The 13,569-nt window shown below is 36.6% G+C and overlaps 1 protein-coding gene across 5 annotated transcripts in view; it reads left to right on the top strand.

The window, feature by feature from the left end:
* SSH2 (slingshot protein phosphatase 2) overlaps positions 1 to 13,569 on the top strand; it is a 255,428-nt gene that overhangs the window by 172,630 nt on the left and 69,229 nt on the right. For all 5 annotated transcript variants that reach the window (XM_081272257.1, XM_081272259.1, XM_081272260.1 and 2 more), the window contains 2 exons: positions 7,395 to 7,498; positions 13,253 to 13,317. In XM_081272257.1, coding sequence (XP_081128383.1) covers positions 7,395 to 7,498; positions 13,253 to 13,317 — 169 coding nt within the window. The remainder of the gene's footprint in view (positions 1 to 7,394; positions 7,499 to 13,252; positions 13,318 to 13,569) is intronic.

Genomic DNA, 13,569 nt, shown 5'->3' on the forward strand with positions numbered 1-13,569 from the left:
TACCTGAAAAAAATGCTTTTTGACATTGTGCAGCCATATTTCATACATCAAGGCACAATGATGTACCTTCTTTTCTCTCCTGTTTTGAATAGCTGAACTTCAGTAGGCATCTATATTGATAGTTCTGTAGTCCCTTGACCTCTGGTCTGTTATTTAAAATTTCTTGTTATAAAATTCCCTTTCATAATAAAAGACCCAGAATAGCTAAAGAAATCCTTATCAAGAAGAGTGAAGCAGGTGGCATCACTATAACAGACCATAACCTAAACTACAGGGCAATAGTAACAAAAAATAGCATGGTATTGGCACCAAAATAGATCAGTAGACCAGTGGTACAAAATAGAGGACCCAGAGACTACCCACACAATTACAGTTGTCTTGTATTAGAAAGAGGCGCCAAAAACATACATTGGAGAAAAGATAGCCTCTTCAACAAATGGTGCTGGGAAAACTGGAAATCCATATGCAACAAAAATGAAATTAAGCCTCTATCTCTCACCATGCATAAAACTCAACTCAAAAGTGGATCAAGGACCAAGGAATTAAACCAGAGACCCTGCACCTATTAGAAGAAAAAGTAGGTCTAAATCTCCATTGTGTCAGATTAGGCCCCAACTTCCTTAATAAGACTCCTATAACACAAGAATTAAAATCAAGAATCAATAAGTAGGATGGATTTGAACTAAAAAGCTTCTTCTCAGCAAAAAAAACAATCAGGTGAATAGAGGGCCTACATCTTGGGAGCAAATTTTTACCACTTGCCCATCGGATAGAGCACTAATCTCTAGAGTATATAAAGAACTCAAAAAAACTAAATACGAAAAAAATGAATAAAATGAATAACCCAATCAGTAAATGGGCCAAGGACCTGAACAGAAACTTCTCAGAAGACAATTACAATCAATCAACGAATATATGAAAAAAAATGTTCAGCATCTCTAGCAATTAGAGAAATGCAAATCAAAACTACTCAAAGATTTCATCTCACTCCAGTCAGAATGGCAGCTATTAAGAACACAAACAACAATAAGTGTTGGCGAGGATGTGGGGGAAAAGGCAGAACCATACGTTGCTGGTGGGACTGCAAATTGGTGCAGCCAATCTGGAAAGCAGTATGAAGATTCCTTGGAAAGCTGGGAATGGAACCACCAGTTGACCCAGCTATCCCTCTCCTCGGTCTATACCCAAAGGACTAAAAAACAGCATACCACAGAGACACAGCCACATCAGTGTTTATATTTATAGCAGCACAGTTCACAATAGCTAAATTGTGGAACCAACCTAGATGCCTTTCAGTAGATGAATGGATAAAGAGAATGTGGTATATATGCACAATGGAATATTACTCAGCAATACAAGAGAATAAAATCATGGCATTTGCAGGTAAATGGATGAAGTTGGAGAATATAATGCTAAGTGAAGTTAGCCAGTCCCAAAAGACTAAATGCTGAATGTTTTCTCTGATATAAGGAGGCTGATTCATAGTTGGGTTGGGAGGGGGAGCATGGTAGAAATAGATGAACTCTAGACAGGGAAAGGGGGTGGGAGGGGAAAGAAGGGAACATGGGGTTAGAAATGATGGTGGAATGAGATGGACATCATTATCTAAACTATATGTATGAAAACAGGAATGGTGTGAAGACACTTTGTATTCAACCAGAGATATGAAATATTGTGCTGTATATGTGTAATATGAATTGTAATGCATCCCACTGTCTTATATAACAAATTAGAATAAAAATTTTTACAAAAGAACATTCTGCTTGAAGAGTAAACTATTCAGCATACTACAATGATGCAGCCACATCAATGTTTATAGCAGCTCAATTCACAATAGCTAAACTATAGAACCAACCTAGGTGCCCTTCAACAGATGAATGGATAAAGAAACTGTGGTATATATACACAATGGAATATTACTTAGCCTGAAAGAAGAATGAAATTATGGCATTTACCAGTAACTGGATGGAACTGGAGAATATTATGCTAAGCGAAATAAGTCAATCCCAAAGAACCAATGGCTGAATGTTTTCTCTGATATGTGAATGCTAATTCACTATAAGGGTAGAGGGGAGAATAGAGGTATTTTGGACTAGACCGAGGGGAGTGAAGGGAGGTGAGGGGATATGGGGAAAGAAATGATAGTAGAATAAATTGGACATTATTACCCTTTGTGCATGTATGAGTACATGACCTGTGTAACTCTACATCATGTACAACCAGACGAATGAGTAGATATACTCCATTTGTGTATGATGTGTCAAAATGCATTCTGTCATGTATAACTAATTAGAACAAATAAAAAATATATTTTAAAAATTCCCTTTCATTATGATATGGTCACACTAAGTGAGGGCATGAATACTTTTTCCATTTAATGGGATTGGCAGAGGCTTCCCTAGCACTTCAAGTCTGAAAGTTTATGAGGAGAGGGAAAGTAAAATGTTGGCTAGGTGGAATGTATTTGAAAGTTTCCTCTAGGTCAATATTCTTTAAGGCAAAAACAGATTATGTGTCTTTGAATTTAACATAAATGCCAACCAACCAACTCTGTGTGATAATATTATGTACAGTCAGTATTACAAAATAATTTACCTATAAATTTTGGCTTCAGGCAGGAATACCAAACAAACTAGGGAATTCAGCATTACAAACATTATAAACATGAGATCTACTTTCTTAATTTTAACTTTGAGATAAAAGTATTACATTCCCTTTCTGAAACTTGCCTTCTCATAGTAAACTATCACATGTATTGCATGCATTTAAAACAGTAGATTTTCTATTCTGATTTTCAGCAGTTTGGTCAGGTGTGTTGTTTTGCTTCCTTAACCTTCCTGCTGGTCATGGATGATCACCCTGATTACATTCCTCAAAGATCATTCCAATGTTACAATAACTAAGTTTTTCTTCTCCGAGTTGACCTTTTCCTTCCTTTACACTTTGCCTGAGAAGCAACTACCAGTTAATGATACTAAGACTTGAGGAAGTGTTTTGATCATAAAGGAATGATACAGAAAGCTTCTCAGATATATTAAAAGCACAGTGCTCTTTCCTCCATTTTTGAGACTAAAATGCTACTATCATTCCTAGCAGAGATTACAGTTCCTAACTGTCCATCCCAACTGGATTCATTTCTCATTCCAGATGTTCTTCATTCCCCTTAGTATAATCTATTTATGACCTTTGGTGGGTGGGAGGAATGAGAAGAGTTGAGGTCTGAATTGATTTCAGTCCTTTTCTCTCACTCTGTACTCTATTTTTAATTTTTTTTTCAAAAAGCCATGTAGGTAGGACATTGTATCTCATCTATAGTAAAGTGTTTCCTAAAGCTAGAGCAACATAGAAGGAAGCCAGTGATTTCAAGTCAGGTCTTGGTTTGAATCCTTTCTCTGAGGCTTCCTAGCTGCTTAGACTCTTGCATGTAAATTAGGAATAAAAATAGTACCTACTTCATAGGTTTATCATGAAGGGTAAATGAAGTACTCAATGCCTAGCATACAGTAGGCATCTAGTCAAGTTAACTATTATTAGCTCTTTTCACTTATCTAACCAGAGATGCCTTTCCCCTTGTTGAGCAAGTGATTTTATGGCAAAGAGAGGAATAGACATTCTTCAGTTATGTGCTAATAAAGACTCCAGAAGACCTCAATATCATTCTGTTAGAAAGGTGATCCTCTAAGTGTTGTTTTCCTATAAGCAATTAGTCATTTTTCATCTTTATATCATAAAAGTAGCATTCTCTTTATCTTGTTTCTTCTTTAATATAAGGGTTCTTTAGTCTTTTGGGGTTTATCTTTGACTTAGGCATCTATGCTCACATCACTCTGTAGAGTTATTTGAAGAAGTCTTGTTTCTGGGCCAGACTATAAAGAACTTGTCAATTCAGAAAATGTGAATAAGTTTTCACTTTCCCTTGTAAAGAACAGACTTTTAATTAGAGAACAATTCTATCAGTTGTTCTCTTCAGGCAGCTCTTTCAGAAAATCTGATATTTACTTCAATAAATCTTTGAATATTCTGGCAGGATATGCTAAGCTTTTACCTTAAACTGAAGTATCTGAGATGAAATTTGTTGCAAACAAAGCATTTCATTTTCAAGTTGAATTTGATCTACCTAAACTTTGAGAGTTGTGAACTTTGATTTTTACTTCCATGCCACTGTGCTTCCATCCTATCTTTGTTAGTATGTATAGAGCTTCCAACTTTTTTCAATGATGATAAAGGATTTTTTTATATTTATTTTTTAGTTTTCGGTGGGCACACATCTTTATTTTTATGTGGTGCTGAGGATGGAACCCAGTGCCCCGCGCATGCCAGGCAAGCGCGTTACCGCCTCAGCCACATCCCCAGCTCCGATAAAGGATTTTTTAAAAATATTTTTTAAATTACAGATGGACACAATGCCTTTTATTCATTCATTCATTCATTCATTCATTCATTCATTATGTGGTGCTGAGGATCGAACCCAGGGCCTCGCACATGCTAGATGAGCACTGTACTGCTGAGCCACAACTCCAGCCCCATGATACAGGAATTTAATAATCAGCCACACTCTCATTCCTGGTCTCCTTTTGACCAGCATTCTGTCACCTTTATGATAACGGAGGGGCCATAATTTGAGGCCATGGAATAAAGATGACTGATTATACCATCCAGAGGTGTATGCCATGTTTCTTTGGGAGCTTGTATCAAAACCTAGTAACTGCCTCCTATTTCAGCTGTGTCTGCTGGGCATTGTGTTATGTCAGAAAAGTGTGCTGAGATTTGTGAAATAATTCAAATAGGAGAGTTCTTTTTCTTTATTTCTTATGTGAGTGTGATTGTTAGTATTATCTTTATAATTTTTGGAGTCTAATCAGCTTTGAATTAACCAAGGACCCTTGTCTACCACCCCAGCTCTCATCTTGTTTTGAAAGCACTACATATATTTTAAAGAACACATTTAAATACAGTTTACATAAATATGCTTAAAAGCATAAGCATCGGAAGTATGTAAGGACAATATCACAGAACTCTCAAAACCAGGAAGTTAATTCTTAAACTATTCTTTGTCAAAGAGAAACTACCTCTATCCCACAAAAGGAATGACTGAGTATGCTCAGCTGTTTTAAGCTCTCAACAAATATACTTCATTTTTAGATGTAGAGAACGGTTTTATTTACTGAAAACCAAAGTGCTGAAAGCTGTTATTTTTTCCTGGTGAATAGGTAGATTATTTAGCCTTTATTTTTAAAAATATTTTCATTTAGTAAAGCAGAAGGCTGCTGTGTTGGCAGAAATGTGAATTTCATTTCCTGTCTGTGGTATACCCCACTCATCCTGTCACTCAGACATTTTGTTTTAGGTTGTTCCTGTAATGTGAGTGGAACGGTGGCCCACAGCAGGGTAGCATGTGCACACCACGATATAACAAGAGACAAGGCTTGTGCAATAGACCACAAGAGAGCAATGCTTTATTTAAAGATGAAAACAAAACAAAAAAATCAAGGCAGCCCCTCCAAGTCAACATGCAGATTATTTTAAAGTGGCATCTATAGATTGCTGTTTTGTAAGATATGTTTCAATTGAGTTGGCAGGTTACCTGAAAAGTTTTATCAGCTTCATGCCACTTTATTAAAGGATAAAATTGAGTCAACAACTGACAGCATTGAACAGGTGATTTACATTTTCCGATTAATTTATCATCATACATTTATTTTATAGCTCATTAATCTGTCCTATGCATTGAATTCTATATTGCTTTTTATTTACTTGTTAGGTTCATCCTAAATTATAATCCTGCTGTAGAGACAAAATAGATATAACTGTGGGGAAAGCCCCAAGATGAATTCATTCATTCATCACATCTTTTTTTTTTGTTAAGAGAGAGAGAGAGAGAAATTTTTTTTTAATATTTATTTTTTAGTTCTTGGCGGACACAACATCTTTGTTGGTATGTGGTGCTGAGGATCGAACCCGGGCCGCATGCATGGCAGGCGAGCGCGCTACCGCTTGAGCCACATCCCCAGCCCTCATCACATCTTTTGAGCACCTAATGTGTGTCCAGTATTATTTCTAGTGCGGAGCAAAGTCAAGTCCTTGCTCTCATAGAGCTTATATTCTCTTATATGGAGATAAAGCAATCAAGGATACCAGTGGATAAATATAATTTTAGTTTTTGAGAAATATCCTGAAGGAAACAGCAACAGGATAGAGTATTATTGGGATGAGAGAGGAGAGAGATGGTGATATTGGATCTAAGACCGACCAGGAGAAAAATCTTCCAAAAAATACAAAGGTCTTAAAAAAGGGGCCTGGAATACTAAAGAATCAGAAAAGGCAGTTCAACTAGCTCATAGTAAACAGAAGGGGAGATAGTGTAAGATCAAAGAACTTGCCATAGGGTGTGACAAGGGCTTCAAAGAACAAGCCAAAGACTGGCTTTTCATTTTTAAGTATGAAAGGAAACCTTTGGAGGGTTTTAAGCAGGGAAGTGATATTGTATGATTTTATATTTTTAAAATCACTAATTGGTGAGTGAATAATGGAGAGGGGAACATAAATAGTTGCAGACAGACCTATTAAGAGGCTTTTGCTGAAATAATGTCTGTGATTTGTTTCACCTTTTAGGGGCAAGGTGAGGAGGATGATTAGCCATAAATTAAAACTGAATAGGAATATGGGGGTTTATTTTATTATTCTTTCTGTTTTATGTATGTGTGAATTTTTCTGTAATAAAAGGCTTGGGGAGGAGGGTTTACAGCAATACTAGTGAGAAATGATGGTGCAGTGGACCAGAGTCAGTGATAATAGGGATAAGTGGGAAGATTCGAGATATATTTGAAAATAAAGTTCATAGACTTACTTATGGATTAGATGTATACATAGGAGGGAAAAAGAGAAACCAAGGATGACTACTATGTATTTGCCCCATACAACTGGTGGATGAATCTAGAATTCAGTTGGGGCAGGGGCCCAACAAAACCCTCTTAAGAGAGTTTGGTTTTGTTTTGTTTTTGCAGTGCTGGGGGTGGAACCCAGGGTCTCCTGCATGCTAGTCAATTACCTTATTGCCAAGCTACATCCCCAGCCCAAGAGTTTAGTTTTGGCAATTTAAGATTCCAGTTAGATTTCCAGGTGGAACTGTTGAATAGGCAGTGTCATTTACAATACAATAGCTAACCCTGAGTAGCAGTACCATACTCAAAAGCAAACTTGGAGCCCTCCATTGTGTGTTTCTAAATTTTGCCATTGGCGAATTAAAAGTTCTACCCTTTGCAGATTCTGTGGGTAACACTGAAAGAGTTGTTTATTCTATTAATGTGAAATAAGAGAGAATAATCCTAAAGTGTGTTTCCATCCTCTTTAATTTATTAAGTAATTTATTTTCTTTTGATTTTTTTTCTTTACAGCATCAGCGAGAGCTTTTTAACTGTCAAAGGTGCTGCCCTTTTTCTACCACGGGGAAATGGCTCATCCACACCAAGAATCAGCCACAGACGGAACAAACATGCAGGTAAAGCTACACACATACCAGTCCTTTTTGTTACCTTGCCTTTTGTTTTATTTTAAAAGGCTCACTTCCTTATCCCCATTTTTCCAACAGTTCCTTAATAATGAAAAAAAATTATTCTGTTCTTTAATCACTTTTTCACTCTCACAGCCCATTTTTGTAACACTTAACCAAAGTGCCTTACACATATAGTAGATGTTCAGTAAATGTTTGTTGGAACAATAATGAGAAGGTACAAAAATACTATAATGAAAGGGTTTTTTGTTTGTTTTTGTGGTGCTGGGAATTGAACTCAGGGCCTTGTGCTTGCAAGGCAGGCACTCTACCAACTGAGCTTTATCCCCAGCCCCTAGAGTTTTTATATCACAAATTAAAATAGCCATCCTTAAATTCTAGAGTCTGCTTCTTGAATGTATACATAATAAAAGGCTAGAAATTTAGTTCACAGGGCTTTGGTAAAACAAGGAGGCATCAGATAATTGTGTTTCTAGGAATAAGTGTAGAACTCTGATTTTTAAATATTTGCCAACAATAGTATATACATTATATTTCCTTTTGTTGGATTTCTCTAAAGTCAAATGCACCTATGGTGTTAAAAAGAATCAGATAAAGTGTGTCCTAGGGAGAGAGGGTTCTCATTGTAGGCTATTCAAAGTTTAGGAAAATAACCAGCTTGATTATTCTCTTCTGCCAAACAAACTCTGTGTCATTTTGGGGAGAAAATAAAAGACAACTGAGGACAGTAATCTTGTTCAATACTATACAAAGAGATGGTAGCTCATTGTTTCAGATGTGCAGCTTTGGTGACTTGTGACCTGCAGGATTAGAAGAAATTGCAATTACTAGGAAGGAAACAAAGAAGACTGTAAACTTTGAGTGTGTAGGTCAGAGAGAAGAGCCAGAAATATGAGATCCCATTGAGCCAGTAGTTGAATTTAGCTCTAGTCAAGATATGCTCAGCTATTTAAGTGACTGTCCTACTTCTTGTTTGGGTTTTCATAGTTAAAAATGTAGCAGCTCAGAATTTTAATCCATTTTGTTAGATGGTATTTTCTTCCTACCAGGACTCTCCACCAGTGGAAATATTTTTTTAAGTAAGAGGAAATATTTTTGAAAATTATTTGGCATTTATACTTTCTAAAACCTTCCTCCCCAGTGCCCACTGCTGAAGGTAGAGGAATGGGGAAAGGAAACACTTCCCAAAAGCTTGAATGTACAGAGGAAGTAGTCCCAGCTGAGTTTTATATTTCTGTTTGGCAATTTATCACTTATAGTAAAAAAGAAGACAAATGATTGGTTTCAGTCCAATTTGTCTAAGATGTTGGGCAAATTGCTCTGTGCCTTATAATTTTTTCCCCCTTTGGATACCAGGGATTGAACTTATGGGCACTCAACCACTAAGCCACATCCCCAGCCCTATTTTGTAATTTATTTAGAGACAGGGTCTCACTGAGTTGCTTATTAGCACCTTGCTTTTGCTGAGACTGGCTCTGTGCCTTATAATTTTAAGCAGGCTCAGTAGCTTTTAAAGTTCCTGCCCTTTTTGGCTTTTTCTTTGGTCAAACTTCCACACTCAACTCAACTGCCACCTCTATGTCTACTTGACATTGTTCACTTAGCTTTCCTCGTACTAAAAATGAAAGTAGAGCCAGGCGCGGTGGCTCACACCTATAATCACAGCAACTCGGCAGGCTAAGGCAGGAAGATCCAGAGTTCAAAGCCAGCTTTAGCAAAAGTGAGGCCCTAAGCAACTCAGTGAGACCCTGTCTCTAAATAAAATGCAAAATAAGACTGGGAATGTAGCTCAGTGGTCAAGTGCCCCTGAGTTCAATCCCCGGTACCCAAAAACAAAAAATGAAAGTAGACTTAAAACAAGCTGAATGGGCTTGATCTGTGATCCAGATCACAACAGATGAGGCAGTATAAGTATAAAGGCAGTTCAAAAAGCCATAACTTTACATAAATTGAAGCTACCTTTGCTAAGCTCATAGAAACTGGAAGAGGGTGACAGAACAGAGAACTGATCAATAGTCTAATAGTATTTTTTATTCATGTTTCATCAACTAGTTAGAATTTTTTTTTTATCTGAGAGTTGCATTTAAAATATCTGAATACAGACAGGTATGGTGGTGCATCCCTGTAATTCCAGTGGGTAGGGAGGCTGAGGCAGGAGAATTGTAAATTCTAGACTAGCCTGGGTAACTTAGAAAAGACCCTGTCTCAAAATAAAAAATAAAAAGAGCCAGGTATGTATGTAGCTTAGTGGCAAAGTGCTCCTAGGTTTGATACCCAGTACCACAAAAAAATAAATAAATACTGTTTTGCAATTTTAAAACTATGGAACAGGCATGGTGGCACATGCCTGTGATCCCACTTATTCAGGAGGCTGAAGCAGGAGGATCATACATTCAAGTCTAGCCTGGGCAACTTGACAAGAGTGTTGGAATAAAATTTAAAAAAAAAAGATCTAGGGATTTAGCTCAGTAGAAAAATATCTCTGGTTAAAATCCCCAGTACCACACACCAAAAAAAAAAAAAAAAAAAATGTTGATAAGTGCTCGAATTGGCAGCACATATACTAAAATTATAATGATACAGAGAAGATTAGCATGGCCCCCACACAAGGATGGCATGCAAATTCATGAACTGTTCCATTTTTTTTTTCTGTATATCAGTGACAAATCCTCTGAAAGGAAAACTACCCCATTTACAATAGCCTCAAAAAATAAAATACTTGGGAATCAATCTAAAGAGGTGAAAGACCTCTACAATGAAAACTACAGAACACTAAAGAAAGTAATTAAAGAAGACCTTAGATGATGAAGAGATCTCCCTTGTCCTTGGATAGGTAGAATTAATATTGTCAAAATGACCATACTGCCAAAAGCATTGTGCAGATTTAATGTAATTCCAATCAAAATCTCAATGACATTCCTCATAGAGATAGAAAAGCAGTCATGAAGTTCATCTGGAAAAATAAGAGACCCAAAATAGCTAAAGAAATCCTTAGCAAGAAGAGTGAAGCAGGTGGCATCACTATACCAGACCATAGCCTATACTACAGGGCAATAGTAACAAAAATAGCATGGTATTGGCACCACAATAGATTGGTAGACCAGTGGTACAGAATAGAGGACACAGAGACTACCCTCACAATTACAGTTGTCTTGTATTAGAAAGAGGCGCCAAAAACATACATTGGAGAAAAGATAGCCTCTTCAACAAATGGTGCTGGGAAAACTGGAAATCCATATGCAACAAAAATGAAATTAAGCCTCTATCTCTCACCATGCATAAAACTCAACTCAAAAGTGGATCAAGGACCAAGGAATTAAACCAGAGACCCTGCACCTATTAGAAGAAAAAGTAGGTCTAAATCTCCATTGTGTCAGATTAGGCCCCAACTTCCTTAATAAGACTCCTATAACACAAGAATTAAAATCAAGAATCAATAAGTAGGATGGATTTGAACTAAAAATCTTCTCAGCAAAACAAACAATCAGTGAGGTGATTAGAGAGCCTACATCTTGGGAGCAAATTTTTACCACTTGCACATCAGATAGAGTACTAAAGAACTCAAAAAAACTAAATACCAAAAAAATGAATAACCCAATTAGTAAATGGGCCAAGGACCTGAACAGAAACTTCTCAGAAGACAATTACAATCAATCAACGAATATATGAAAAAAAATGTTCAGCATCTCTAGCAATTAGAGAAATGCAAATCAAAACTACTCAAAGATTTCATCTCACTCCAGTCAGAATGGCAGCTATTAAGAACACAAACAACAATAAGTGTTGGCGAGGATGTGGGGGAAAAGGCAGAACCATACGTTGCTGGTGGGACTGCAAATTGGTGCAGCCAATCTGGAAAGCAGTATGAAGATTCCTTGGAAAGCTGGGAATGGAACCACCAGTTGACCCAGCTATCCCTCTCCTCGGTCTATACCCAAAGGACTAAAAAACAGCATACCACAGAGACACAGCCACATCAGTGTTTATATTTATAGCAGCACAGTTCACAATAGCTAAATTGTGGAACCAACCTAGATGCCTTTCAGTAGATGAATGGATAAAGAGAATGTGGTATATATGCACAATGGAATATTACTCAGCAATACAAGAGAATAAAATCATGGCATTTGCAGGTAAATGGATGAAGTTGGAGAATATAATGCTAAGTGAAGTTAGCCAGTCCCAAAAGACTAAATGCTGAATGTTTTCTCTGATATAAGGAGGCTGATTCATAGTTGGGTTGGGAGGGGGAGCATGGTAGAAATAGATGAACTCTAGACAGGGAAAGGGGGTGGGAGGGGAAAGGAGGGAACATGGGGTTAGAAATGATGGTGGAATGAGATGGACATCATTATCTAAACTATATGTATGAAGACAGGAATGGTGTGAAGAAACCATGAAAAACAGAGATATGAAAAATTGTGCTCTGTAATATGAATTGTAATACATTCTGCTGTCATAATAACAAATTAGAATAAAAATTTTTTAAAAATGTTGATAGAAGGCTGGGGTTATGGCTCAGCGGTAGAGCACTCGCCTTGCCTGTACAAGGCCCTGGGTTTGAGCCTCAACACCACATAAAAATAAATAAAACAAAGATATTGTGTCTATCTACAACTAAACAATAAATATTTTTTTTAAATGATGATAGATTCTGCAATAATGGAATTGGTCAGAAGCCATCCATGAAATTGAGAAGGGAGGCAAGAAAACTATTCTTTGAGGGAAGGAGTAGGCAGGAAAGACTTTTAGACTTAGTGACCATCTAGATCAACACATCTGTTTCTAGTCTACTTTTTTCCTTCTTTTCTCTACTTTTTGCACATATCATCCCATAATTAACAGCTATGAAATTAACATGATGGAAATTGTATACGTATTCTCCCAAGACTAATGAGAGAACAGGTTATATTAGCATGCCTGATTATGTGGCCGTGTCAGTCACATTAGATTCTTAGAAAAAGCTGGGCCTGGGTGGACAGGTATGAAGTTTTTGGTTCTTAGATTGTCATATATATAACAGCGCATTGTCTAATTGTCTTCTGTTAGCCAATGCCTCATATTTCCTAGTATATAATAGGGAATATGAGGAAATCTGTTATAGTACAAAAAAATTTCGACTTAGTTTTATAAAATGCATAAGAACAAATAAGGATTGGAATAATGGCAATTTTAAAGCATGTGATATGTTTAAGAAAATAGAAATTCCTAATATACTATATTTAATATATACTCTCAGCCACTAACTATTGATATTATTCTAGGGAAAATCTAATAGTCTTCTTAGGTTAAGTACAGCTGAAGATTACTATACAAAAATAGAAATGATACAAGGATTGGCTGTTTAAAAGTTAGGGGTGATTCTTTGAACATTAGATCACACATCATATTTTCAAAATGCCCTCAGTGCTACCTTCAGTGGGCCTGAAAGCATAGCCAGCTGCCTCTGCCCAGCAGGTCTCTCATTCATAGACATTATACAAAACTGTGATTGGTCCAAGTGCACTTTCCATAGGTCAAATGCAGATTTTAATGTAGTATAGACTAAAAATGAATGTATAAAGATGCAGACTACCATTCTTTCTGCATTTAAAAAAAATCAACAGTCATACTTAATTTTTGTGTCTAATTAATCCTTCAGTGAACCAGAACTTTCCTTTACAATTTGATAGGATAGAAGGAATCTTTTGTCTTGATACTAGAATGGAGAATAATTATCCTTTATTTTGTAAATTTCACCAGGTGATCTCCAGCAGCATCTCCAAGCAATGTTCATATTACTCCGCCCAGAAGACAACATCAGGCTGGTAAGTTAATAGTATCATCATAATTCTTTTCCTCAAAATATTGTCTAAAATATCCAACATTTAATACATTTTTGTGTTCTGACACAACACTGAGAACTATGTAGAAAAGAAAAGAAGAATAGCACCAGGAATTTAGGATTTAATTGTAGTTATAGACTAATGGAGAGTTATGAAAAATAATTTGATGGTTCAAGGCCATTGATAAGTATCCATTTGTAAGTTATTGCCCACAATAACTTAGTTTTGGAAAAA

The sequence above is a fragment of the Spermophilus citellus genome (assembly GCF_964194105.1).
Source record: "Spermophilus citellus genome assembly, chromosome: 17".
In the NCBI taxonomy this organism is placed as follows: Eukaryota; Metazoa; Chordata; class Mammalia; order Rodentia; family Sciuridae; genus Spermophilus; species Spermophilus citellus.